This window comes from Anoplopoma fimbria, chromosome 17 (genome assembly GCF_027596085.1).
Source record: "Anoplopoma fimbria isolate UVic2021 breed Golden Eagle Sablefish chromosome 17, Afim_UVic_2022, whole genome shotgun sequence".
NCBI classification, from domain to species: Eukaryota; Metazoa; Chordata; class Actinopteri; order Perciformes; family Anoplopomatidae; genus Anoplopoma; species Anoplopoma fimbria.
The window spans coordinates 8,607,802-8,635,704 of NC_072465.1; the positions used below are offsets into that span (position 1 = coordinate 8,607,802).

The 27,903-nt window shown below is 42.5% G+C and overlaps 1 protein-coding gene across 1 annotated transcript in view; it reads right to left on the reverse strand.

Moving 5' to 3' along the window:
* Positions 1-27,903, reverse strand: part of LOC129105261 (band 4.1-like protein 1) — a 79,194-nt gene that overhangs the window by 22,022 nt on the left and 29,269 nt on the right. Inside the window, exons 2-6 of the mRNA XM_054616179.1 lie at positions 13,587-13,725; positions 11,851-12,018; positions 6,255-6,359; positions 511-553; positions 283-358 (exon numbers count right to left, since the gene is read on the reverse strand). Coding sequence (XP_054472154.1) covers positions 283-358; positions 511-553; positions 6,255-6,359; positions 11,851-12,018; positions 13,587-13,625 — 431 coding nt within the window. The 5' untranslated portion in view covers positions 13,626-13,725. The remainder of the gene's footprint in view (positions 1-282; positions 359-510; positions 554-6,254; positions 6,360-11,850; positions 12,019-13,586; positions 13,726-27,903) is intronic.

Genomic DNA, 27,903 nt, shown 5'->3' on the forward strand with positions numbered 1-27,903 from the left:
CAAGCCTGAACCAAGGCAAGCTCCAACAAGTATTCAGTGTAGTTAATCCACGGCAGTTAGTAGCATTCCAGGTCTAATCCTCCAAAAGGAGAGAGGGATTTGGGTTGCTTTGACACCGGGGCAAATACGCCATGTAAATTGCTACAATAATTTTATGTAAACACTTGAAGAAAAAAAACAAACAGGCAAATCATCTGCAGAACTGACATGTGTGCGCATTTTCTCCTCTGATTAAACTCTGAGGGCATCCGACAGAACAGCCAGAGGAAAGACGTGTCCTACCTGGTAATATCCTCAGTGAGCTGGGAGGGGTCTGGAGGGTAGAACTTTACGGAGAAGGCAAAGTGCCACGGAGAGTCTGAGGAGAAAATTAAAACAAGAGCTGGGGGGTTAACCATCAGGTGTGTCTGAGGAAAATTGCACACAAATATGAGCCTTTGCATCAGTTCGTATGCCAAGAAATCCGCTTTTCCACGTCTTTACTCATCATCTCTTGGAAAAGACACTCACTGCGCATCTGCTTCTTGATCTCCTTGGAGGGGTCCAACCAGTTCTGAAAGACAGAAGGCAGAACTCACACAGGGCAGAGCGGGAACGTGGCTAATGCACACCCCAGTGTCACATTTTGTTCTAATTGCCGTCAAGTGTTCCTAATGAAAGCCTTTCCATATGGTTAAATAAAGAAAGTGAACCCTCCCCTGCTGAGCTGTTCAAATGTGCAGGGAGCAGATTTAATTCAAGCATCTGTTTCTTCATTGTGTTGCAAAAAAAAAAAAAATTCACCACCAGCCAGTTACCTATCTGATCGCATCGCATGTGATCGTGCAGTGAAGGGGGCATCATTTCTGATTTGGTTGCTAGAGCATCTCATCAGCGGCGCGGTAGTGCAGCGGTGCACACTGACTAACTCGAAACAGAGGCTGTAAATCATGCTGTTTAGAAGCACAGCTGCACACAGACGGCAATGAAGAGAGTAATGAAATACCTCCCTCAAGTACTCTTACCTCTACTGTTACCTCCCTGCATGCTCATGGACTCTACCACTGCATATTCATCCTTTTACTACCTCCGCCATGGAGCGTATGGTTTCTGTTCGGTTTGTTGGTCTGTTTATTTGTCGGTTTGTCAGCAGGAATACAGAAAAAACTACTGCCTCGATTTTCATGAAACTTGGCAGAAGGGTGTAGCATGTGCCAAGAACAAACCCATTAAATATTGGAGCGGATCCAAATCACGGGGCGGATACACACATTATTCTTCACTATTGATAAACGGCCTCGGCGGAGGTCTGTGTTCTGGAAGAATTTCTACAAGTGTAGTGGTTGATTTTGTTTCCCCTGATAGCTCAAATGGCTTTATGTTTCAGCTGATGGCCTTCATCAGGGTCATCTTCCATGCTGGTAGAGGGGAGGTATATCCTAAAATGTATCTATTTCGTGTGTCATAAAAAAATATGAACATCAATGAGATTCATTATAGAAAACACATAAATAAGGAATTTGGACATTTTCAAGAATTCATACAACACTACTTTAAAAATCTATTAATTTAGATTAATGAGAAGTCAGACTTTTTGTGTATTAACGTAGGCTATATTAAATTCATCAAGAGTGAGTTTTACTGCTTATGAATTCAACGTTTCCTTTGGGATTAGATTGTGATATTTCTTCTTTCAAAAGTTACATATTCTGACTTTAAGGTCAGCCAGGCTAACTCGCTGATAGTAAAAGCGTTGAGTTGGTTTACCTAAAAAAAAAGGAAAAAACGAATTTGTCAGAAACTCTGTGATTCTTTGCTTCTGTCCTCTGATGTTTAATTATCTCTGCGTCTGATTGAGACAAACATACATTGAACTCCAGCCTCACAAATCATTTTCACATTTCAAGTAGACGGTCTGAATATGTTTCTATCTGATGTTGAGCTCAAGTTCTCCAGACATTCCTACAATGGATCATACTTGCAAGTTTTGGGACTACCCAATAATACATAATCTCTGGGAATATGTCACTTTTATCCTGTTGTTGAACATTGACAGAGTGTGGTCCCTTTATGCCCAGCTTTAATATTTCTTCAAAACTAAATAAGTATAAGATTTACTAACTTAACAAAAAAGAATCCTTTCACTATCTTAAGAGCTGCTAAAAATATCTCAATTAAAGAGTTGGTACGATTTAACCAGAAAAATAACTTGGCTTTATTAATATTTAGACATTATAATTTTTGGGAACTCTACAGCCAATCATTACAAAGCTAATACCACAGCTGTGACTACATATTTAAATTAGATATATTATACTCATTTTCAGGTTCATACATAAACAGTTTATTTTTCTCATACTGTCTAAATGTACATTAATTTGTATTAATTGTAAATTGTGTGTCAATTACACTAATTTTAGTTTAGTTTCTACCGGTGAGGGTATGGATGTGACATCACAACCTTATGGAAGTCCTAACTGCTCCTTCAAAGTTTTTTATTATGGTCTGTGTGCATCTCTCCGTGGATTGAGCACTTTGATACTTCCATAGTATTGATATAGCAGCAAGACCTGTTTTATGATGAAAAAAAAGACCTGTAAATCTCACTTTCTACAATATGGGACCTTTAGCAACATTTCTTCTGGCTGCTGTCAGGTTGCACAACCAACTCTGCTCCCAGTAGACCACATGACACATGACACTAAAAACCTGTGCAATACAAATACACTGTGCAATTATAGTTATAATAGTTTTCTGTCTGTACATATAATATTTCAGTTATTGTGGATTCTTTACTGTTTTTATTGCTTATTTATAATACTTGTTTTTTTTTAATCTTGTTTTTCTTTTACTTTGTATCTTGTTTGCACTATAACCTATGCTGCTGTAATCCTGTAAATTTCCCCGCTGCGGGACTAATAAAGGATTATCTTATTTTATCTTATCTTATTCTACAGCACGATAGCAGTGCTTTTAGCTACATGCTAACGCTAGCATGACAACTTGTTCACAGTGCAATGCTAACATGCTGATGTTTGGCAGGTATAATGTTTACCATGTTCACCATCTCAGTTAAATGTGTTAGGTTGTTAACATTAGCTAATTAGCACACAAAGTGCAACTGAGGCTGATGGGAATGTCACTACTTTAAAAGCTATTTGGTCCTAAATCAATGTAATGGACATTAAAATGTTTGCCACTCTTTTTGATATCCTGCTAATGGAGATAAAAAGGTCCAAAGTCATTAGGATTCATTATCTTTATGGATATCCCAACCAAATAGTATGGCAATCCACTTAAAAGTTTTTGAGACATTTGTCACTAAAAAGCTAAAATGTCAAACATCGGGTTGCATAGATCAAAAGCCAGGGGATCAGGAAAGTCAGAATGTTTCATCTTCTGGGGACCATGAAAGTCAGTACAAAACGCCATGGTAATCCATCCAGTAGTAATTTAAGTCTGGGCCAAAGTGGTGGACCAACCGACCCATCAACCAACTGACCGACTAACCCATCGACAGAAATTGAATTAAAACAAATCAGTAAAAAAGGATTTCTACTTACTTACACCCGGAGTAACAGGTGTAAATCTAATTTGTTTCTTTGATCTTCGCGCTTACACACTCAAACAGGTGTTTGATGCATGCTACATAGTTCTGTACTGCCCGTGGTGCAGAGAGCTGACAGTAATCCTCTCTAACCTCAATACCTTGCAGCAACCACTAATTATGCTGACAGTCATTTCGGCATCTGGTCTCACATCAGTCAGAGTGGAATCAGGAGCATGAGAGGTTGACAACAGCACAGTGCAATCCTGTGGCCATGTTGAGCAAACTACAAGCAGCCGGCAACTTGAACTGGGCCTCCACGTACACACAAACACACTCAAGTACACAGGCACAAATACACATGCTCCTTCAGTGTTTAATCAGGCTGCTAAAGACTTTAATGAGCCGCAGGCATTTATCGTCCCCCTGAATCTATCTTATATCAGCCGAGGCCAAAGAGCACTCAATTAGCAACGCGCTCGCTGCTGTGTTGCTTTGCTCTGAAGAAAAGCAGGAAGAACTTTTTAATCACGGACTCGTCAAGGCTTCGCTCTCCCTTTTGCAACCTCAGTTCATAAAGCAATCACAGGGAATAAATGCTCTCACGAAGAGCGAAGATTAAATCCTTGCTTCCCCAACTGAGACAGAGAAAGGGCATCCGAAATGACATTTCAATTCTAAAGCTTGTTTGGTCTACCAATCAGCGGTGACCCCAGCAGACACTAGTATCAATCTGCGCTCTGGTAAGCCTGTCTTTGACGAGCCTGTCATTTTGATTTAAGCCGTGGCCTTACCTACACTCAGCGAGGGGAAAATATTTGAACTTCAAGCCTGTTAACCACCTTAACACCCCCAGTTAACTTGTCTGTATGGGCCGAGATGACGCTAAATCCAAAGCTCCCGGCCTTCAGACACGGACCAAGTCACAACATGTGAGCTGACAAAGTATGATGACAATGACAGAGGATATGCTCCAGATGGTTAAAGGCACTGATACTTGTCATCTTTCCTATCTTCAAAAGGCAGGAGGTTCCTCTGTAGCCTGTTGTGCAATCACATACCCGCCCTGAGGGAGGCTCGCATCAATCGAGACCCGAAAACCCACATCTGACAAAGAGCTCTAAAGAGGCCCCCAGCTAAGACCCACACGGTCAGTGTCATTAAGTTGGTGATAATAAGCCTGGTCTATGCACCCAAATAAGTCAACAAAGATCAGAGGAAACATATTCAGACCTTCTATTTGAAATGTCAAAATGATTTGGGAGCTGATTGGTGTTTAATGTATGTACGTGATTATCAGAAGCAGAGATAATTAAACCTCAGAGGACAGAACCAATGAACCAAAGACTCACAGTATTTCTGACAAGTGAGGTTTTTTTTGGGACTCAACACTTTTGCTATTAGCAAGTGAGCCTGGCTGACCTTAAAGTGAGACTATATAACTTTTGAAGGAAGGAATAATGATTTTTTTTCGTGAGCAGTAAAACTCCCCTCTGCTTAATTCAATATCTTTCTGGTTACCGGTTGCCCACCATGGCTTATGTAAGCAAATTTTGGATACCTATTACGGTGTAACTGACATTTCTGAATTAGTTTTCTATCTTTATGACCGTCTTCCACTATAGTTCATCCTACTATAGTTACGCTATATTTTATCCACTGTTCATTAAACATTACATAGGCTTGGTTTAAACTTAAAGCTCCGCTATAGGCTTTAACCTAGTAAGCTGGCCTGCTTACATTTTGACCAAACTCTTCTTCAAATGTTCCTGATAAACAGTGGCTCTTGGCTTCAGTTAATGGAGCTTTATAGGTTCTATAAATGGTATTCGAAGCATTAATATAGCAGCAAACAACAATTTGCAATGTTAGTAATGGCGTCTTGAAAATATTGTTTCCCACTGGCTAGCTAATCGCTGCCGCTCTGCACTGCTCTCATACGGTGGGGATAACACCGTCTTGACCCGCGCCAACATCGCGTAATTGTAATGCCTACGCTCAGGTTCCCCCTCAAGTTTAAATTGTTTGCTCTGTCTGCGCTGTATTCTTATTTGGCACTGTTTTGACTGTTGTCTTCTGACCACTCAAAGCGCTTTTTCACCACATATCATCATTCACCCATTCAGACCCATTCATACACTGATGACAGGGGCTACCATGCAAAGTGCCACCTGCCCATCAGGACTCTAACTAACATTCATACACATACATTCACCCCAGGAACAGCCTGTAGGAGCAATTTTGGGGTTAAGTGTGGACTGCTGGAGCCAGGGATCGAACCGCCAATCCTCTGATCGGAGGACGACCTTGCTCTACAACTGAGCCACAGTTGCCCCATGCAGTTAGCACCGTTAGCTTCTAGCCGATGGCTTAGACGACGCCATGTTGAGAGCCGTGTTGAGTCAACAGATATGCTCTGAATTCCGTAGAGAACCTTTAATGATTATTTCTGCCCCCAGAGCTGCTCTGCCTCTGAGAAATATTTGTATGACAACATTTACTACAAACATTGTGCGAAGAGTAGCTGAGTAATTATTCCTTTTTTTCCAACTGCCCACGTTTTTCAATTGCCCCATGGTCCAGACCCATTTACTATTCATCTTTGGAAAGTGCACTCCTGAGAGAGCCGACCCAGCCAACAATTGAGAGGAATACAGATTGTTCTGTGAGCAGCGTGTTTGTGCACTGAAACATCCCATGAGGTTACAGTGGTACACAATTCACTGACCTTCTGGGTGTCCGTGTCAGCAAAGGTCAGACCAAAGTAGTCTTTCTCCAACAAGTTGAGGTGCTCACACACCATGTCCATCAGGGTCTGTCCTTTTGAGTGTTTCTGCAAAAAGAAAAATACATGTTTGTCACAGCAGTGGTAAGAAAGGTCAACAACAATGCAGAAGAAATATTTTTTACAACATTTCTGCAATATGATACTTCCAAAAGAGTCTACTGTGGGTAGAGCTCAGTTTTATTGGGCAAAGTTTGGCTCATCAATATCAGACCCCATTAGACCGCTGCGCTTTACCAAGATTGCTTTCCTGTTCTCTGGTTTTGCACACAACAAAGCAGCTCAGCCATTTGTTGCTGTATCACAGTCGGTGTGCTTCAAACACTTGACAGTGAAAATGGACTGTGAATTGCTGGGGAAGATTGCTCTTTGTGCTGTAGGCAGAGATTTACTCTGCTATTGACAGAGTTCAAGATGAGCATTTCGGAAGGATTCCCATTACATTCAAGTGACAAGTTCATGTTTTCACATGAGTCACTGAGTTTCAATGTGGATTTTTTGAGGATGCACAAATAAGCTGTGCTGAAGGTGCCTGAGACTAGATTTGGCCAAGCTCAGTATATCCTTGGTGTATAGCCTGGATGGTAGACGGGTACTAAAATAGAGAGCGTGATAAGGAAACAATTCAATATTTAGGCACTAAGTTCATTTTAGCCAATTATCCAAATTTTTTACTGGATACATTTTTCCACCTTTCTAATATTGTAATCTGAGCAAAATGTAACGCAATACAACAACTTTATTTCTAAGTAAGTGGGATATCTATATTTAGATTTGAGTATGGATTGGATCTAGTTCTTTTCACATTCAATTGATATCAATAGTGCTTCAGATGCTTTACATCCCATTCAGTAATAGTATGCACAACTATAGTCACACAATAATCATCACAACCAACAACCTTCTCTGGTGAAGAGCACATTTAGACTACCTTTGAAGTAACTCCAACCATTGTTATTAAATAAGACTCTACACAAGTTCTATTAGCTCTGTGAAGATTTACTTTGAGCTAAAAACTGCTGTCAACATGCTAACATGCTCACAGTGATAATGCTGACGTTTAGTAGGTTCAATCGTCTTAGTTTAAAGCGTTAGCATGCTGACATTTGCTTACTAGGAATGCCATTATAATGGGAATTGCCATTAAGTTAAATGGAAATTTGACCTAATGATGGTGCTAGCACAGGGTGCAAGTAAGGGGAACATCAAGTCTCTGAAATGCATCATATTGGGATCATGAATGTCTGAACCAATTTTGTCCCAATCCATCCGGTACATGATGAGTTATTTTACTGGATAAGTGATCAATTTTGGACTGCCGATAGGCTACGGGGCAGCTACAGGGACAGTCAGGGGAACACAAAAGTCACTGAGATTCATCCTCTGAGGAACATGAATATCTGTACAAGATTTAATGACAATCCTTTCAATTAGTAAAACATGTCTCACAAAACCAAAACAAGTCAATCTCTTGGTCGCACTAGAGGAAAAGTAAGGGAATCATCAAAGTCATACGATTCATCATCTGGTGAACATGAATGTTAACAACTTTTATGCTAATCCATCCACTAACTGATGAGATATTTCAGTCCGAACTAAATGGTGGACCAAATTTATCGACATATGTTGTTAAGAATGTAAGTAGTGCCTGTCACATTCCATTGATAATAGTAGTGCTTCAGAGGGTTTACATCACATTCTGTTATAGAAGCCATATTATAAAAGGCTAAAGACATTTATTGGTCAGCACACATGCCCCCAGACTTAAAGGTCATATGTTCAAAACCTGGTTAACAAGACTGTAAATGGTTTTATCTCTGTAAATGGCCAAATTTGCTTGTTTCAAGCAAAAGAATGCTCATATTTAAACTGTTCTCGCTTTAATTTGATAGGGCAAATGAAATATTGACTCAAAATCATCAATTCATGCACAGGCTCATACGTCACTGTTGATTATAGAATGAGGAAGACGTATGTTAGGTTTAGGCCTAACACTGAACCACACATGCAAAGCATTATGCTCTATACACACACACGGTGCCTCCTCCCCTGGAGCTTACTTTGTGTGGTGACGGAGAGACGGAGCATGCTGTTGCCAGGGAAACAGATGCAGTATTATCTCTCTGCTGTCTTGTTTCTTAACATCTCAGGGATAAGACTTGAAAAAAAGTGTTTCACCTCTGCCTCATTATGGTTGAAATGACACTGGAGCGATACTTGTGAAGTCAAATTAGCTCTCGTCATGTCGGTCAGTAGGTCCCTGACGGCAACAATTGTCAATGTAAAGCAAGAAGAGTGTCCTGTGTGACAGCGTAGAGTTAAATATTTAAATGTACAGTAACGATCTCAGAGTTGCCACCAGACTGGACACCCAAGAGAATCTTGGCAGTGTAAAAGGACAACTAACCAGCGTGAAACACCAACAAAGCCCTGCTCTACATATCAGGGCAGCCAGGCTTGACGAAGCATAGTCAGTCGGGCTACAGCTCAGCGAGCAGTGGGGAGGAAGCTGGGTGAAAGAAACGGATAGGGGCGTGGTGCCTCCTCTCCCGCCCAAGGACCATGGGGGACACTCAGCCATGCATCCATGACAAGAGACTTAATTAACCCACGAATGCAGCACCTCCTCCAGGGAGAAGAGCTGTTATTAGCGACTCCTGGATGCACAATGGGAGGTTCGGAACATAGCGGGCATGACGTTCCAGCCCCGCAATTAAAGACAGGAAGTGAGAGCAAGTCTGCCAATGACCTGGAGGTCTGATGCTCTCTCCAAACTAAAATGACAAATAAAAGAAAAACATGGGCTGACAAGAGGCTGCATTGTACACCCTTCTACGGCAATGACTGGCAGTGCTGCAAGGGCGAGCGAATATTTAGGGAGGAGCACTTAAGACACAAAAGCTGTCATAACCATAATGCTAACTATTGTTGTGGTGACGCCCAGAAAGGCCCAGAGGTATTTCTGAGTGTTTTCGCAGCGCTGAGAGGTTGGTGCAAGTGTAACATTCCTGGTATTCTTACCTTACACATTCGCACATAAAAAGGCGCCCTCCACACACACACCCACACACCCACACACACACACACACACACACACACACACACACACACATAGTTTCCTGCACTTGTGTATAAGTATCCTGAGGGGTGGCTCATAATAACATTGCTCTTCTATTTTCTCCTTGGCTGCACCTGGCTTGCAACCATGTAATAACTATGGATTTCCTAGCAACCAGTTAGCGGCCTGTGTTGGGGACTTTTATGGTACAAAAGGGACAACCTGGGACCTTAAGTATATGTACCAATAAGGAATGAGTATATACAAAAACAATACTTTTTAGTCTGGTGAATAGAAATCTTTTGGTCATTTAACAAAATACAGTATACCAAACCGCTCAAATCTTTAGAATGCGAAAGAAAAAGAGTTATCTTGCCCAGTAAGGCAAAAACACAAAAGTCAAGAGACTTAATAATGAAAATAAATGAAATAAGTAGAAAAAATACAGTAGAAAATATGAACAAATAATACATAATAAATACTTTTTTGTGAAAGGGCTGTACAGTATTGTGCAGGAAGGTGAAAACAATTGCCTGGGGATGTGCTAAGGTTCACAGTATAACGTATGAGTACAAAGAATATGTGCATGTGGGGAGATAAGATGTGCGTTAACGTAAGATGTGGGCAAAACACTGATTTAAAAAACAAAACACACAGAAAGTCAATACGCTCAGAATAATAAAAAGTTTAACATCTACAATTCCATGACAAGTATGCAACTCCATCTGATGAGGAAATTGTATGATGCATCTGAAAAATACTTGTGGTGAGATTGTTTTTATAATTTCCTTATTCCTTGAACTATCTGATCCAAGAAAAGGTAAACGAGCACAAGAATCTAAGTAAGCATGCAACGCTGACTTTCGAAATTAGTTGCATGACAAGTAGCCTCCCAAGTGAAGACAAACCTCCAGGAATTCACTGCAAGACTCAAGGAAGTCCAACAATTCCTAAACAGGCTTTGTTTACCTGTGTTTGTGCAGACAATGACAGCACAGGTTGCCAGGAGCATGACGGAAACTTACAGAGTGTCCAACTCTGACAACTTCTATCACCAAGTAGGTTTTGTTGCCAAGTGTAACCAGATATTAACCCTAAAGTTGGCAGATATGAAAATGGTCACGGGCAACTTTTTTATATTTTTGCAAAGCCCTAACAAACACTGTTTTCCTACTGATAGGGGTGCAGAGAGACCACAAGTGTGAAGACAGTATGACCGCTTGTGTTGTTGTCATCGCATCCCTCCTGCCGTCGCCTAAATGCACTGGTGCTCACGCATGATGGCCTGAAAACAGTAAAGGGCCCAAGAGGCTGGGGGTGGAAGCCCACTCCTGACTGAAAAGGAACGGGACAGAATGCTCTATGTTACCAGCAAGCAACGGGATTCCTCGTGCATCAAGAAGCAACGAAAAGGTTTTGTTTCTTTCTTTCCGACACCACAACCTGCCTGGAGACAAAGAAAACGTTCTCGAGCAGCTGAGATCTGTGTCTCTCACTAACTAACTGACAGAGTGAAGGTTGAGAGGCGACTGAAGCTCGTAAAGAGAAAAGTGCTCTCCTTTGACACTCTCTCTCTCTTCCTCTCTCTTAAGCGCACATTATGTGGGAGAGAGATTGATACAGTTGGCCCACAGCGAGCCCGCCTGAACCTATTGGTGACGTTATTCCTGTAACATGCGCAGTACATCTCCATTCCCAGTCCGTGCTGCATCAGACAGTCCCGCTGAAGAGATGCAGAGGCAGGTTACTGGGCTGTGACACAGGCTGGCTGCCGCCAATTGGCCCCAATTTGACTCTGTCATCTCGGCTGCAGAGGCAGCGGAGCGAGATGGACGCATCATGTCTTGCATTCGGGTGTCTAGATAGAGCCTCGGAGGGTGGAATGGAAAGCTGAGCCCAAACAAGAAATAATAATGCTGCACAGTCATCCTCACAGTCAAGTAACTGTATATACATTTTCCAACACAATACCACAGAAGATATTTTATATTTAAAGATAGAACTATCCTTCAAGAAGTGTTATGCTGCTTGTTAGTCATTAAAGCTCCATAATCTCCTGTGCATTTATCCAAGGCAATGCACTTACATCTATCTCTTCTCTCCTTTCTAATACATGCCTTAAGTTTTCTTTCCAAGCAAGCGGGAAATGTCCTTTTTTCACACTGCAGGAGTAATGAAAACACAGATGGTGTAGAATGAGGACTTTCATGCTGCGCTCACTATTTTTGTGCAACTGTGTGCATTACAGAAATGTGTGACATTGCTTTGGCTTCGCCCCCCTGGTGAGCTCTCAGCATGGCTCCGGCTCTTTTTATTTTCTGTGCATGTTTCATCCGCTCGCTGCAGCAACACATAACACACACAACTGCCCACAGAGGACGATAACTACAAGTGGGGGGGGGGGATTAGCCTTAACATGCATGTTAAGGCTAATTCTATAAAAACATGTCACCACAAATTGGTTTTTTTCATCGTGCATACCTCAATTTCGCCTTCAAACTCGGAGGTGTCCAGCAGGGTCATTTTAAAGGGGGCGGTTTTAAGTCGTTTGGAGCCCTTCTGGGGAGACTTGAGGTTCTTGTTTGGGGACGTCTTCTCTGACATGTCGTCCGTTTCTCTGGGTTCATCCAGATGTTTGGAGTTCTGTTCCTTCACATATGTAGAAAAAAAAAGGCAAGTCAAATGACATACCTGCTGTGGATATCTGCAACATTTAAAACACATTAAAGAACTGTAACAGTATCAGGACAATGCATTAAGATTAAGTTCTTTGACCGAAATGGCCTGAGAGAAATTCAGTGGTGTAGAGTCAGCATTGTGGCTTGAATAGATTGCACTGTGTACATTCTGCTAATTTAATATACTGAAAAGAATAGAATATAATGCACATCTACTGGAAACTGCATTGACTCCCAGTTATTAGACTAACCACTGAATTACTGCCATGCTATCCCGGCATATCAAAAACTCTACAGACTCTTTTGAAACAAAGACTTGGAGACTCAGACCAGACTAAATGTTGTAATATCCATATTCAGACAAGACAAAATGTTGCAATATCAAGAAAAACTCTGCGTTAATGAATCCAGATAATCAGTGTCATTTTTCTCATCTACAAGACCCACAGGCCTGTTATAAAAGACGTAACATAAACAAATTAATCCTTTTTTATCTGTGGTGTAATGATTTATCAATCTCAGCTCAATTAAACACAAGCATTGGAGCTAGTTGCATCAGGAATTTCCCGGTTTAAACTTAAATGTTAAGATTATTCTTAATTTAAAATGGGCTATTATTATTAATTATTTACACCCTGGTGTGACTGCTGCTTGCTAGTTGACAAAACTAATGTTAGCTTGTAGTGTTTAGATTTAGGGGTAAACGAGTTATATGGAATATAGTCAATATATCTGACCTGAAACATGCAACATTTTGTTTAGTAACAATGAAAAACATGGAAGACTTTAAATACAATTGAACACAAATTATTTCATTAACATCAAATTGTTATCGTAACAATGTCAGACTACGGCTAATAGCAGCAGTTGGGTTAGCATATTAAACTGCATGAATACTATTAGCTAACTCTCAAACACCCATCTTTGTCCATGTATACGCAATTAAAACAGTCAGACCTATTGTTACAAAGTATGGTCAGTTAATTTAATATGTTGTTTGCCCACTAAAACTTATTTTTGACACTTGTGTTACAGCTAACGCCAATTCCTTAACTAGTTCTTATTCCTTAAGTTTCAATGGTCAACCTGGTTAGTTACTAAATTAATCCCTGGTTTAAAACATCTAGTTACAAAAAACTTGGGACAGAATATATTTCTGGATAGCTGGTGGAACTTAAAAAACCCCACCAAGAACTGCTCATCCAAACAACTTCATTTTGGTCATTTCGGTGCAAAAAGCTGACACAACATCGACTGTGAGCGAGCTTTACCCAACATGCCGTTTGGCGGTGTAACAGTATTATCAGTATTATTTAAAGTTCATTAATATTGAATTCATAAAATTACACCAACTTCAACACTGCATGTCTTTGGAACCCCAGGTCTGTCAAGTGTTGAGCAGATTGGATGAACGTTTTTTTAATAAAAGCAAAGATTTACCCACAGACGGACGGACGGACAGGACAGACACAGACAGACAGACAGACAGACAGACAGACAGACAGACAGACAGACAGAGATTTATAGTTGGATACTGACCTGTTTGGCCATCTTGCTGTCCGAGGCCGAGTCCTGCATGCTTGCTGCTACCCCCTGCTATCTGGGAGGACTCCTATCTCGTTCTCTTCACCTCCGGACTCAGGGCCTGCCTCTGTCTCGTCAGCAAAGTTACACCAACCTGAGAGGAGACAACAAACAAACAAATATTTTCAAAAAGTGTCTTAGAGCCCCTCTTCAATATGCCATGTCATAAGCATTAATGCATGCTTTCTTTCAGCATCAATAGAGCCGAGGTGACAGCAGGAGCTGCAGCAGGAGACGGTGAATAAATTCTGAACACGAATGCCTACAACCCCGAAAATAATAACGGCACTGGCGCCAGGATCACACCTTCATTACAAATTCTGAAAGCTACAGCTTCTTGATACAACACAATTTTCCACAGACATAATTCACCTTGCCGGCAAGGACATTTACTTTAATTATAAAATCCCTCACTGAGCCAGATAATGATCATCTATTTAAGCGAGACAAGCTCCAGCACTGGGATGACGATTACCAAAAATAAAATGAATTAGTTTAGTAAGCCATGAGCAGTACTGTCACTTCTCATGGCTATCAACAGTTCATTCCTTTATTTGCTTAAGGTGTTCAACCAGAAAACTGATAAGAGTACTGTCATCGGTATGTATGCTTGTAATGCTCCAGTCTGTATTGCTCCGTGGTCCAATGGACTATGTAATTGCCTAAAATGCATATAAGGTTATATTAAAGGGTGTGATGATCCATCTATCTGGATAATGTATCAATTCAATGCTCAAAGATCCAATATCATCGATGCAAAGTTTTAACATCCAAACATTTTATCCTCTCACACATATTTTGCCTTTATTTTGTAATTCCCATTTCACCATTTCCTTCCAAGCGCACTTCCTCCCTAGCGGTGTTTGGAAGCAGTGCTAGCACTGTTAACGTTGGCGGGTGTGCAGTCGATCCAGAGAGAGACTGAGCGAGAGAGTGTGTGCACGTCGAAGTTAGCAACAACTTTGGGTCAGGCTCACTTAAGTTGGACCGACCTTTAAGGCGGACCAGCTATTCGTGACATGGCGCCTTCCTGCTTTGACCAGAAGCCTCCAACAACTTTTTATTAAAGAATAAATAGATGTTCGCCATTCAAATGTCTTGAAGAGCCCGGTTATAAAACTGTTAGATCATATTTTAGTTGCTTTTTGTGAATTGATATAAATGTAACTGATTCTGTTAGATGGGCTTATAATATTGTATCATATGGATCGCAGGCCCCGGAATTAGTGAATCTTATTATATAAATCGTATCATGGCAAACGCTGTATTATTGGCAGATATCGTATCATTGTGCAATGAATCAAGATCTCATCATAGTTTAATGAAAATAGTGATTTACAACCTGAGTATTATGTAGGCTCATGCCACATACCAAACAACACAATGACGCACTGTAAAATGTTACAGTGTAGAGCAGCTGTGTTCTTTTTTTCTTTCCTTTTCTAAGCAGCAACTTCTCCACAGCTTCCCTCATCGACTTCTACTTCACTTTGTCAGTTTCTACGCTTTATGGAAATCAGTTGGAGTTGGTTGCCTTGCAGGTTATAGGTGTGGGTGGACTGAAAAAAATAATCTACAGCTGAAATGAAAAGATTATGCAGCCAGTTATGTCTGTTTAGGGAGGCGTGTACAGTAAGCATGTCCAAACAAAGGCTGACAAGAAAAAGGGATTAATAATGTTTGAGAAAATGAATTACTAGGGAGGAGAAAACTTCTTATTTTTCCTCATCAACAAATCAACATTTATTTTCAGACCAGGTAACAGCAAGTTAAGTTCACTAATCAACACTGTATATCATATTTGCTGCCAGGAGCAATAACTCCGCTCATTGCCCCTTTTATGGATTTTATATTACCACTGCATCCTATATGATGATTTAAGCACTGTACTCTTCAATGCATCACTCTACACTTCTGCAGATCCATTCTGCTTGCATGATAATGAAAATCTTGAATTGTGTTTTTAGGAAGCAAAACCCTTTCTGAGTCAGATTCTGTTTGTAGAGCTCAGAAAAGCCAACGTAGGAGAAGTATTTTGTTTCCAACAGAGTTATATGTAATAATTTATATCACTCTCTGACAAGCCTTGTTTCTCCACTTCTCACTGTATATTTAATGTCTTATAAGCTTACGTGGGCTGAATACTTTAATGTGCATTACGCAAAAATAAAAAAAATCACATCTCATTGTCGTCTATTAAGGAGAAACCAGCTTCTCTGCCTCCCCCACAATGGATTTCTCCCTGTGTGATTGCTGAATGTCTAAGTGGTGGATTAAAAGCAAAGCCTCTGTGATTGGTAAGTGATGTCTGTGACATGGCATTCACTTTGAATCCATGATTAAGATAGTTAGTTTAAACTCCATTGTGGAGTTGATATAGTCCATTTTGGCCATTTATTCAAGTGAGAAAGAAAAAGAAGCTTCCCTTTGGATAGATTTTTTTTGTGACCCATGGTGTTTTTTTGTTTTTTTTATGTCCACTCAGTGGGTTCCCCATCGGATGAAAAAGATGCTTTTGACCCTGATACATGTTCTTCTGTGACCTTTTATAAAAGGAAGACAAGGCGCATAATGTGTGAACATATCCTCAGTGGGATCTGCTCAACACAGCATTATGGAATAATGCCTTTGTATTATAGAGTCCCCCCAGACAATACTGCAGAACCTTGTATTAAATCCAGCTCTGTTTGACCCTGGAGGTCAATCTGCCCCTGGAGCAGCAAATCACTTCAAGATAATGCACCTGGGGGTTGTAGGCCGATCGTGGCTGACGTCTGACCCAGGAACACAACCGGTTCAGAGGACAGACGACGCCCCTCTGACTCCCAGCCAGAGAAGGTCTTTACACAATGCATGTGGATAAGGAGGGTTATAAAACAGATTGTTCAGGTCCTTGAGAATGATTATGGCTGAGCCGTGTTTCAACCCGCTGTAAAATAGTCCACAAACACACACAGCTGTGATCGCATGACAGTATCACTGAGCCAATTAGTCACCTTTTGTTACAGGCTGAAAGGAGTGAGAGAGACACTGAAGACAGATGGAAAAGTCATGAAATGACGGTGTTATGTGAAAAGCTGTTCCCCTGTCAAAATGAACGAAATACAGGTTTGTTCAGGTTTACGTGAATGGACCTGCATTCATATAGCGCACTCTCCCAGTGTATTAATGTTGGCATGTCGTGTGCCAACATTCATACACTGGGAGAGGGACATCAGATTCTAATCATTCACACAGATGAATGATCAGGAGCAATTTGGGGATCAGCGTCTTGCACATTGGACACGTCAAGATGGTGGGGATCAAAGCGCCCATCTTCCAATTAATGGATGACTCACTCTGCCTGCTGAGCAACAGCTGCTAGGAAACACGTATCTACACAACACCAGGACCATTAAACAGACTATGTGGTCTGTTCGCTCTTTTCAGTTCGATCATCCGTCTTGGCGAGAACTATGTACAAATAGCCAATCTTCTCACTGATGGTCCCGTTACTTATGTAGGTCATATAGAGGCATCAGTACTGATTTTAGGCTCTTTCATAGCTGGTAAAAGTTCCTCACAGTAACTTTTAATAAAAATACAGCAATTTATTTCCTAATTATTTGATTAGTTGTGCGTTTTTATGGAAATAACAACAATAGATGACAGTAAGATGGTTAAAGTAGGACATTTAGAGTTTTTGATGGTTTTCACCAACTTGGCGAAAATAGTTGTATACCACCTGTTGTAACCGAACGAAAACAGAAAAAAAAAAAAAAAAAGGATCAACATGACCATTATAGCCGGAAAAAGGCCCCTTGCTGTTATAAAATCCCTGTAAATCACGGCCTCTTGTGTCTTACTGCTTAATGACACCCTCCCCCCTCAGTCCTCCTCCTCTGCTGTGCTCTCTCAAGCGTCCCATTCCTGTCCTTGGGGACAAAACTGAAGTGTGGAGTGGTACGTCCACTCAGGGCCCTCGTTTTCCCCTTGCTGACTGATCTAGTTGGGCACCGGGCTATGAGTTGCTCAAATCAATTTCCCTCTCCCTGACTGAATCCTGGTTAAGACTGCCGAATAAACTCCTCGATTGAAGAGGTAAAAAAACTCACAGAGCCGTCATGTCTTTCTGCTATCGCCTTCGCCTCCCGGTCCGAACCAGTCAAGCTGAAAATAACGAGCGTCTCTCCTGCGTGCAGTACAGGTGCACACTTTCTCATCTGTTCCAAGTCAAACAGACGAGGACGTCCTCCCTATTCACTTAACATCAATCTGGGTTACATGACACAATGCATTCATCTACAGCTGTCGGTGTGTTTATACCGGTCTCGGCTGTGTCGTGTTCACAGCGACCAATTATCTGAAAACCACACGTCTAACCATTTTCTGTTCCCCACCGTGGCCATTTTTCACGTTTTCCAACCATACCCATGTTGATAGTTAACTGTTGCTTTGTGGTCGTAAAAAAAATGTGTATACACGTCAGCCAATAATGAAAAGGCCCTTCGTTGACGCACGAACACGAAAATTGAGAGTACAAATCACATAATCCAGAGTCGGTTCGTGGCAAATGGGGTCCCTTATTGAGACATCTCTTGAAATCAGATTAATTGCCAAATGAATACGGATTGATGCCACAGCGCGAGGCAGTAGAGCCGTGCAAATGCATTAATTTCCTGCGCGAGACCATTACCCACAATTACCGTCCGTCGACCCGGCGGCCCGAGACCTCCGCGGAGGGGGGAAGAAAGCATCGTACAGTGGAAGGAACACACCGCGCGTTTCCTTTTGTTGCACCACTGCGTGCAGTTCACTGACAGTGTCTGTCTTTGATATCTGCCATCAGTAATAATGATTCATCACAGAGCGCATTGTTCCCTCTGAGGGTTATGAAACGCCACTCTTGCCTAACGAGCGCAGCCTTTTCTCCTTGTTTCTCATCAGAGGTAAGCTTTAATCTAAGCAAGGCAAGCGGAGGGAGAACAAGATAGAGAGAGAGGGGGAGCGGCGCACGCATGTCAGTGGAAGAGCACTGGCTCGGCTCCGAGATGCAGTTACCATGGAAACAGCATAGAGTACCCTCTTCTTTTTTCTTTTTCTTTCCCAACCGGCTCGACTCTCTTCAGAGGAGTGACAGACAAAGCAGAGAGACGAACTGAACGAGGAGGGAAGATGAGAGGCCCAAAGACAAAAGGGATGGAGGATAAATGGGAAATGATAGCAGCAGCTCAGTGGGTCGAGGGGTCGTCTCAACCAGAGGGTTGGCGGTTCGATCCCTGCTTGTCCTTGTTTAAGACACTGAACCATAAAATGCTCCCGGCACTTTACTGCAGCCCTCTGCTCCTAAATGCTCAGGATGGGTTAAACGCAGAGGTCACATTTCATGTACCAGTGTGTATATGACATTAAGAAATGACAAGAGGGAGGAAATAAGCTCAAGTGGCATCGCGATTAAAGGGAGGTGTCAAAGGGCCTCCCATCCAGTTAGCGGTGGAACACTGCACAAGGGGACAGATGGGGAGTTTGAAGCAGAGATGCAGGCCACCGCTGCCAACCTCCCCTCCACCATCAACCAGCCGGCTTCTCATCTGACATCTGAGCCCTGTCAGGCACAGTCAGCACTCTTTGGCTGATGCACAACCCCAAATTCCATCGCCAAATCCACGGTCTTAATCACATTTATCTATTAGCATGCACTGAGCGCACAATGCAGCCAGGGTAATCGCAGAGAGAGCGCTGCATCGGCGCAACACAATAGCTGCTACAGTGCATCCTCTTACTGAGCTTGGGAGTTATTTGCATACATGTTCCAACTGCTGCGGTACATGTCAGGTGTTTGAACATGCGGGTCTGAAGCTAGAGCTGCCATTCATGACTGAAATTGTGTTGGAGTAAGGAGAGTCACAGGTCAAGGAAGATTGTAGTGTTGACCTTCCAGTTTAAGGTTAGGTTCATGTTAGCATTGTGAGGTTAAGAGGTTGTGAAGGACGCCAGGTGAAGAGGAATGGATTCAGAGTGAGAAAGCATCATTGACGAGTTCAAGTAGAAGAAAAATATTTTTATGAGAATTTTGAATTGGAGCATTAGAAAAGGCAAAATTCAATCAAAATTCTAATGGCACTATAAGGTTTTTACTCCTGCTTGAGGTGGTATTTTGGTTTTGTCAACAAAAAAAAAACTGTTGATGCAATAAATGGATTATGGCAATGCCTTTGCCGCACAAGTTCTGACGTAGTGAACAACTTAACTTACATGATTGATCAGCTGTTTCTGCCATCCGCGTCTTACTGGATATGCATTTACATTGTCCTTGTCTCCGAACAGCATGAAACAGGAATACTAGCTGATATGAAAGAACATCTCAAAATCTTCTAAAAACAAGAAGACCTTTTTACAGGTTTTTTTTTATTCGTAGGTGGTTAGATAGCCACGTCGGCTTGTTTAGTTTCCTTTTCGTAAACTGTACCAAACTATGCAGTCGCTGAGTTTATTCACTCCAAAACCATCTGATGTAAAATGCCTAATTTGGGGTTTTTTGCTATCAACTCTAGTAAACACCTCACCTCTGCTAAGCCCTTCTTCCTTTCTTATTTATTTGATGTCCATATAAGTTCAGTGATTATCTGCTACTGTACTGGGCAGTACATTTCGAACACCTCATCATGTTGTCAACAACTCTTCCTCCTAGAAAGCTGCTGTGGGGCACGTCTCGCACCCCCCATCCCATCAACGGCGCACTGCAGTGTGTCAGTGACAGTTCATACCGTCTCTCCTAGAGAAGGGGGGGGGGGGGGGGGGGGGACACACACACACACTCAAGGACAAGGACAGACACTGCTTTCATTCACCCGACATCAAACATACGGCCCTGTCGTACACACTTGACAGCTGTATTGCAACACTGTTTCAAGCCACACACGCATCACCCGGGGGACTTTTTTGATTTGTTTTGTTTTTACAACGCACTCCATTGGTATTCTCTTCCTAAGATGACATTTCCTAAGTTGACGTTAGCCTCAGCCAATGGATGATGATAGATGAGGCCTGAGCGGAGGCCACAGTACAGCGCAGCCACAGCAACTGCATGACTCTTCAAGCATCGCATTCCTGCAGTGCGTCTGGAATCGACCCCGAGAGAGAGAGAGAGTGAGAGAGAAAAAAAAAGGTTTCCTCTGTGCAGCTGTAGTACACATGCTCACCTTCATATCGGGCAGACAACGCGAATTCAGAGCGGCAAAAAGTTTGGAACGCGGCCAAATTAAAAGGCTCCCGCTCTCGGAGGAATATCAACACACGCGGCTGCAGAAGGAGAGCAGAATCACCCCGAGAGCCAGCAGTAAAAAAAAAAAAAAAAAAAAGAATTGCCAAGGAGACACCACTCTGTCACAGGCTCGTCTAATGGAAGCCGGCCTTTCGCTTGCCGTGCAGTGGTGGGGGAACCACTGGTGCGTGCGTTTGGATGATGCGTGTCACCGCTGACGGATCCGTCCCTGAAGCTGCCAGACGCCACGCACCCAGGGCATGCAGATTGAAAAGTCCCCCTCACTCCTTCTATCGTCCTCCCCTCTCACAGCTGATGATAAATAGCAAAAAAAAATAGCGTAGCTGGAAGGGAAACATGGCCGTTTGGGAACATGCTAACGGGAGCCGCAGCATGGAGAACAAGGACATTGGGTCGTGGGAGCACAAGGGCGGTTGTGCAGGCATCAATGTGAGGGGGGGGGGGGCAGGGAGACACATGGTGGCGAGACGATGCTTGTTGGCTCGTGCGTCAAAGATGTGGTGAATACTGAGAACCATAAATTTGACAGGCGGATCTGTATGCTACCAAAAAGGAGCACATTGTCCTTCGAATGCTTGTTTTCTGAGACATTCACTGCTGTCTCTCGTGAGGCTACAATCGTCAAAGTCTCCTCTGAGTCTTCAAACAGTTCGCCCACTTTATGCCAGAATAATTACTATTTCACAGCAGGGGCTCCAATTCTCTTCACCAAACGGAAACAGTTTCCTCCTAACATAACGATGAAAAATCCTTCCACTTTAATCCTAATGCATGTGTACAACATGTTGCTTCCTTTAACACTTTCAAATGCAAGCACGTTCGGCTCTTGTTTTATCACCTCCCTGTCTTTAAAAAAAAAAAATTAAAGATAAAAACGCTGTCACATTCTCAAAGGCCAGTGTGTAATTGTCTCAGCGTGAAGCCTCGGCCGGGCCTCCAGTTAATGAGAGACTGTCACACTGGTTGCACTTCCCAAACCAGATTCTCTGCACACTGTAATCCGTGGGAGTGGGAACATTATTTCCTGTCGCCTAGAACCCTAATTACAGCTGTTTTCTTGGCTGAAGTGCTGAAACAACAAAAAAACAAACAGGTCAGTGCGGTCTCAATTATGTCGCACTCAGTCATTAACCGCTTGTACATATTTGCCGGCCTAGCAACTGTCAGCAGGCAGAAAAAAAAGTGTCATTTATCACTTCCTCTACCACCTTTTTCAAGCGTACTTGAAATTCAGTTCACAAGTTCAAACCTATAACACGAGACACTCCTGAACGGATTCCCAGACAAAAATGGTGTTTGTTTTCCGTTAGATGAGACGAGCTCGACTGCGCCGCGGTTTCGAGCCACGACGTCAATAAATCCACATCTCTCTACAAATTTTCAAACAGGACTCGTCTGCTGACCCAAGACGCTTGAAGTTTTGCCTTAGCTCGGCGCACGGAGTTAAGTCTCACCCTCATTTTCCCTTTTGCTTTGAAGAAATACGCAAATACACACAACACACACACACACAGACACACACACACACATCCTCCCACGCAACATAACTGCACACGGCTACTTTTTCCTAAATTAATACAAGCAGTCAGATAAATCTGGACTAAAAAATCAGATTACAGCAGTCTGTAATATAAAATATAAAAAGCAGCATCTTTTGAACACCAGTATCTGTGTGACCCACTTCAGTACATAAACATCGCAAAAACAAAACAGAAATCCTTGCAGAGCATTTAATGTGTGCTGTAAGCTAAAAAAGCTTTAAGACAGGGCACTTCTGTTGCCTATTACACTTCATGAATTAGCCATAGTGGTTAGTGGGATTTATAGCATAGCACTTCTTCTCTTACTTGGTTTAAGTCACTGCATCTTCCAAAAATCAACGTCACCATTGAATTTTGAGGCTGCTTGCATGTCAGAATAATGTCGCAAAACAATCTTCATAGGGATGAAGTAAAGTGTCCTTAACACTTTCAACCCTGCATTAAAAATGCTAACTGACTGCAACAAAACCAGTCGCGTTACATACATACATATTAACATGTAATAAAGTTGATACGGTGAATATGTTAGATAACAGTTCTCTATCCACCAGACAGGTAGCGACATTAGCGCTTACTTGGAGTTGTGTTTCTGACCAGAGCTACATATATCTTTACTGGGAACGGCCGATGAGAGCTGTAAGAGTGAACCAAAACAATGAGCTCAGAGACACTAAAAAGCTCCATAGGACTGAGTGCAACTGCTGAGTCGAGAATATTAGTAGCTTTAAAGTGACAGCTTTAAGTTTAGAACTGTGAACAATCTTTTTCTTTGATATGTTAGCAGTTATAAATTGTTGTAAACCACTGATTCGAATTACTAGTTTTAACTTCAGTGATCAATCACAGATTACACACAGCATACTCATTCATTACCCTGTCATCCGTTTGTCCACGGCGGGACAACAGTGAGATGAATACCTACGCCTGTTGTGAAATCCATCCCTTCCAACCGGAAGTCCCAAGTCTTGCCTCATGACCCCGTTGTAAGAACTGAAACAATAGCTGCTTTGTTTCCCCACAGTGTTTGCCCTGTTGGGGCAATGCTCAGATTAGTTTTCCTTTTTAGTGGAAAACTGATCTGCACACACACACACACACACACACACACACACACACACACACACACACACACACACACACACACACACACACACACACACACACACACACACACACACACACACACACACACACACACACACACACACACACACACACACACACACCTTTAACGTGAGCCTAAGTCTGGTCACTGATAAGGAACAAGGTGTGTGTTTTCAGCGCAATGTAGCAGGGAAAAATAAAAACTTTAGTTTCCTTCATCCATTTATGACACATTCAAGGTCAACCTTTGTTCAAAAAAAAATTCTACTGAACTCACAAATATTGTTAGCGACAATTTCTTAGCCGTATCAAGAAAGTGACATCTTGTCAACCTGCATATGCATGGTAATATGCTTTCGGTCATGCTCAACTGCGTTTTTGCACGCGCATGCCCTTGTACCACAGTTCTCTGGATTTATTTCCATCAGAGAGAGGACCGCTCTCTCTGATGGGAATAAATCCAGAGAGAACACGCCTTGGATATCCAGCGTAGGAAGGACATAACACCAAACTGCCATTTCTACACACAGCAGTCACCTCCAAGGTGGCTTTTTACAATTTCCTCCCGCCCTTAGAAGTCCTAGCGAACGCCATAAATCATCGGGTAAAATTGTCGGTGTCAGGGAGCCTTGAATACAGCGGGACTCATCTCCTCACAGGTCGCCTTGAGTTCTAATCACACTCCTTTACTGTATTTATTTCAAAGGGATCAAGGTGGATCAGCTGGCAATACACAGGACATATTGTTGGGATTCTCATGAGCAAGCTTGAAGCATTTTCTTTATTAATTTTTTTCGGAAATCCCATTGAATTTGGCATCAGTGCAGAATTTCTCGGGGTTTGTCAAAACAACACCATACTACCGAGAGAATGCTTTTTCACAGAAAAGTCAAATTCCTTTTATGGAAATACTGCAAGAGAACAGGAAGCAAATTTACATCCCACATTTGTCGCATTAAATGGAAAAATGAAAGCGTCTGTTTTCGTTCTCGGGAACATTCAGAGTTTCTATAAATGTCAACGGCAGCAGACTTTTATAAGAAATACCCAAAATAAAAACCCATCAGAACAGCTCTGCAGTGCACTCCCATGCTTGTTCAATCCCATGCTTGTGCTATATCGGCACAAATGGCCCTCCTGCCGGCACCCAGTGGCAGCACTCTCTGCCAGCTGAACGCGTCCTGCTGCTGCCCAGCTAGCTGGAGCGGCACTAAGCCCGCTGCTGGCTAATGGACTGCCTCAAGCATAGGGGGAGGCGGAGCCGCTGTGGGCCTGCACGTCAGCACGGCCGGCGTGCAGCAGGTGTGGCCCCGTCGCCTGCTCAAAGTGGCAGCGGCTGGAGTACATGAGTCAGTGTTTTGTTTGCTTTGCCTACGTTCCCCCACGCACAGACACATGCAAACACACACCCCTGGCCTAAGCTTTTCCATCATCGGAGGAGAACACTTTAAGATATTTCTGGCTATGGGGCCAATTCACATTCTCCATGCCAGGAGGCCGAAACCGAGGCCGCAGCTATCTCAGGCTCTTGTGCATGCATGCGAAATACCGCGGGGCTGTGTGGCGGTTTGAGGTGAGGACACACTGGGGGGGGAGGAGAGCGTGTGCCGGCGTCTCCATGACAAATTACATGGATTGATCCGCCGCCACAAGAGATTGTTTCACACTCAAAATATTGATGGCAACGGAGCCCTGCGGCACCGTCCACCGTCCCTGTCATGGCCCATTTGAAGCTCGACGCTCGGTGCCCCGTGGGAGAAGGTGGCACGAGGCCACGCCATATGGCGTGCAACGTGGCGGGCTTCAGAACTCAGCGGGGGAGCTGAGCTGTGGGAAAGAAGGATCCTGTCCGTTGGACTAATTAATGTCTCTGTGATCAGGGAGGTTTTCCTCATAAACCGGGCCTGAGACCCTTCGCAACAAAGTGTCCTGCTCTACACGTAGGACAGATGGCATTTTGTGATCTGGACTGCAGATGAAGACACAAGGTCTAGGAAGAGGCGTGTTTGAGTTTCTCTCTCTCTTTCTTTCTCTCTCTCTTTCAGTTCTTTCCCCCCCGATGCCCTTTGTGAGCTGATAGGCCGGGAATAATAAGCAGCTAGCGTGTTATCTGCTAACAGCTCCATTACAGCGCGCTGATAAAGCTGCACTGATCTCAGCAGGTGCAACCCAGCAGCAGCGCTCCGTAATAACAGTGGAAGTCGTCACGGTGACATGTAATTATCATGTACTGAGGTTGTGGGTGGCTTTAAAAAATGGATATTAGGATGTCAGGTCCTAATATTATAGCTTCAGTGTGATTAGCATTTGTATTATGGTTGAAGTGATTAGGTGTTCACTCTGTAGTCAAATGGTCATACTGGAGTAAAAGACATGGGGGGGTTTCCACACAAAGCTCAATGTCAGCAGACTAAAGAGTGAGCAGAGCACAGATGGTATGAGGGAGCTGCACTAAATCAGTTAACTAAAAATAAACAAAACATTCAATAACAACAATTGACAATACAATATCCGAATATTTCCTGACAGCAAAACAAGTACAGGGAGATTGTGTGTTAAAACAAACAAAGTTTGTTTCACAGTTCACTCAACAAATGTTGAGTGAACTGTGAAACCACCACAGGCTATGACTGCACTCCCAAGATAAGACATTTATGTATTTTGCATCGGGCCACGTTTACCTCTAATGAGGCTTCAGCCGTATCAACAACACCTCCACCCTCCAGCTGCTCTGAATGCTCTGTCAGCTGTGGTGGCTATTATGTTATCTTATTTATTTAAAGTTATCGACTTTAAAAATGTTCATGTTCATGTTGCATACTATGCTTGTTGGGCATTATACTGAAACACCCAGTCAATGTATTCACACTCAGTAGGTACCTCTCTATGTAGTAGTTTTTTATGGGTAGTGAATTCTGGATTCAGACTCCCTCCCTAAGCTAAGATATACAGCATTAGATGTAGTTATATCTAATTTATCTCACTGTTCAATCTCTGCATATGAGAGCTTATGCAAAAACGCTGCTTCACATTAAAAGCATTCGACTGGGGAAACATGAGGTGGCTTTTATTGTGAAGCAGCCACAGGAAACCCAACGTGATCAATGAAGTGATGATGAAACCAGATCAGAATTGTCATTGGCTGATTCTTTGTTGAAACAATCTGAGTTTGTTTGGCTGCACTGTAATCTGATACACCAGTGACTGGTGGCTGTTTTATCAGACTGCCCTGGTTACCACGGTAACTACTTTGCTTGCCAAATCATCCAGGACTTAAAATGTTAGAGATTACAACTTTACTATACCAAAAAGTCCAACAGAGAGGTGGGGTGTATTGTGATTTAATGATCCCTTTGTATTAAAAGCAGATTTTCTGAGCTGTGGTTGTTATAAAAAAAAAAAGAAGTTGTTTACTGTAAATGTGCTTATCATTGTTGGCTGGCAGCAGTAAACTCAAAACCATTTTGGAGAACAGATCTTAAACAATCTGCCACTTTCATGCATAATTTGAAATATAAAAAAATGGCCATACCTTACACCGCACACTAACGATCTCCAGCTTTTATTTACAAACTTTCTAGCCGTTGGTGTTTTGAAATATAACTCATGATGCCTTTACCTTTCAACACTTGATGCCTTACCCAACTTTTTTATTGAGCACTACTTCACTGTTGCCAACACTGCAAACCCCACTGAAACAAGTAGCAGCTGCAGAAACATAAAATCCCACCATCATCTCTACAGCACTCTGCTGTATAAGAGTGACTCGGAATATGTCAAGAAGAGAAGCTGAATCTAATAAAACATCATCCAGTACCATTTGTTTTTTCAGCAAGTCATACATCTAAGCTACATCCACAGGAACCAGCCGATGAAATGACACACGGATAACTTAACAAAAAGTGTGTGTTTCAGTGTACCTGCGTCTGTGTGCGACTTTGTTTGATGACAGCGTACTTTTTGCTGCCATGGATTTGTCCTCCTCAAAGTGTCCTCTGCTACATGTCCTTACAAAGCCAGAAAAGAGAGTGGGCTCTGGGCAGCACGCGGCACTGCTTAACATTTGTGGCACAATCTGCCAGCGGTAGCTTAGCGTTGACGCCACAAGGTTACACTGAAGACAGAAGACAGGAGCCGAGGACCGTGGACAGGAAGATGCAGAATATCTGATCACAAGGAGTGACCTTCTCTTTGATTTAACTTAGAATGGCATGTTGCGAACAATATGAATCACAATCAATGTGAAAAAACGTAGAAGACATTGCAGAGAATTGATGACATCAGTCACTTTATGCAGACAAACATGCACCAGAAGAATCTGAATACAGAATTCAAAAGAAGCAATGGGGTTTGTTCAATTATG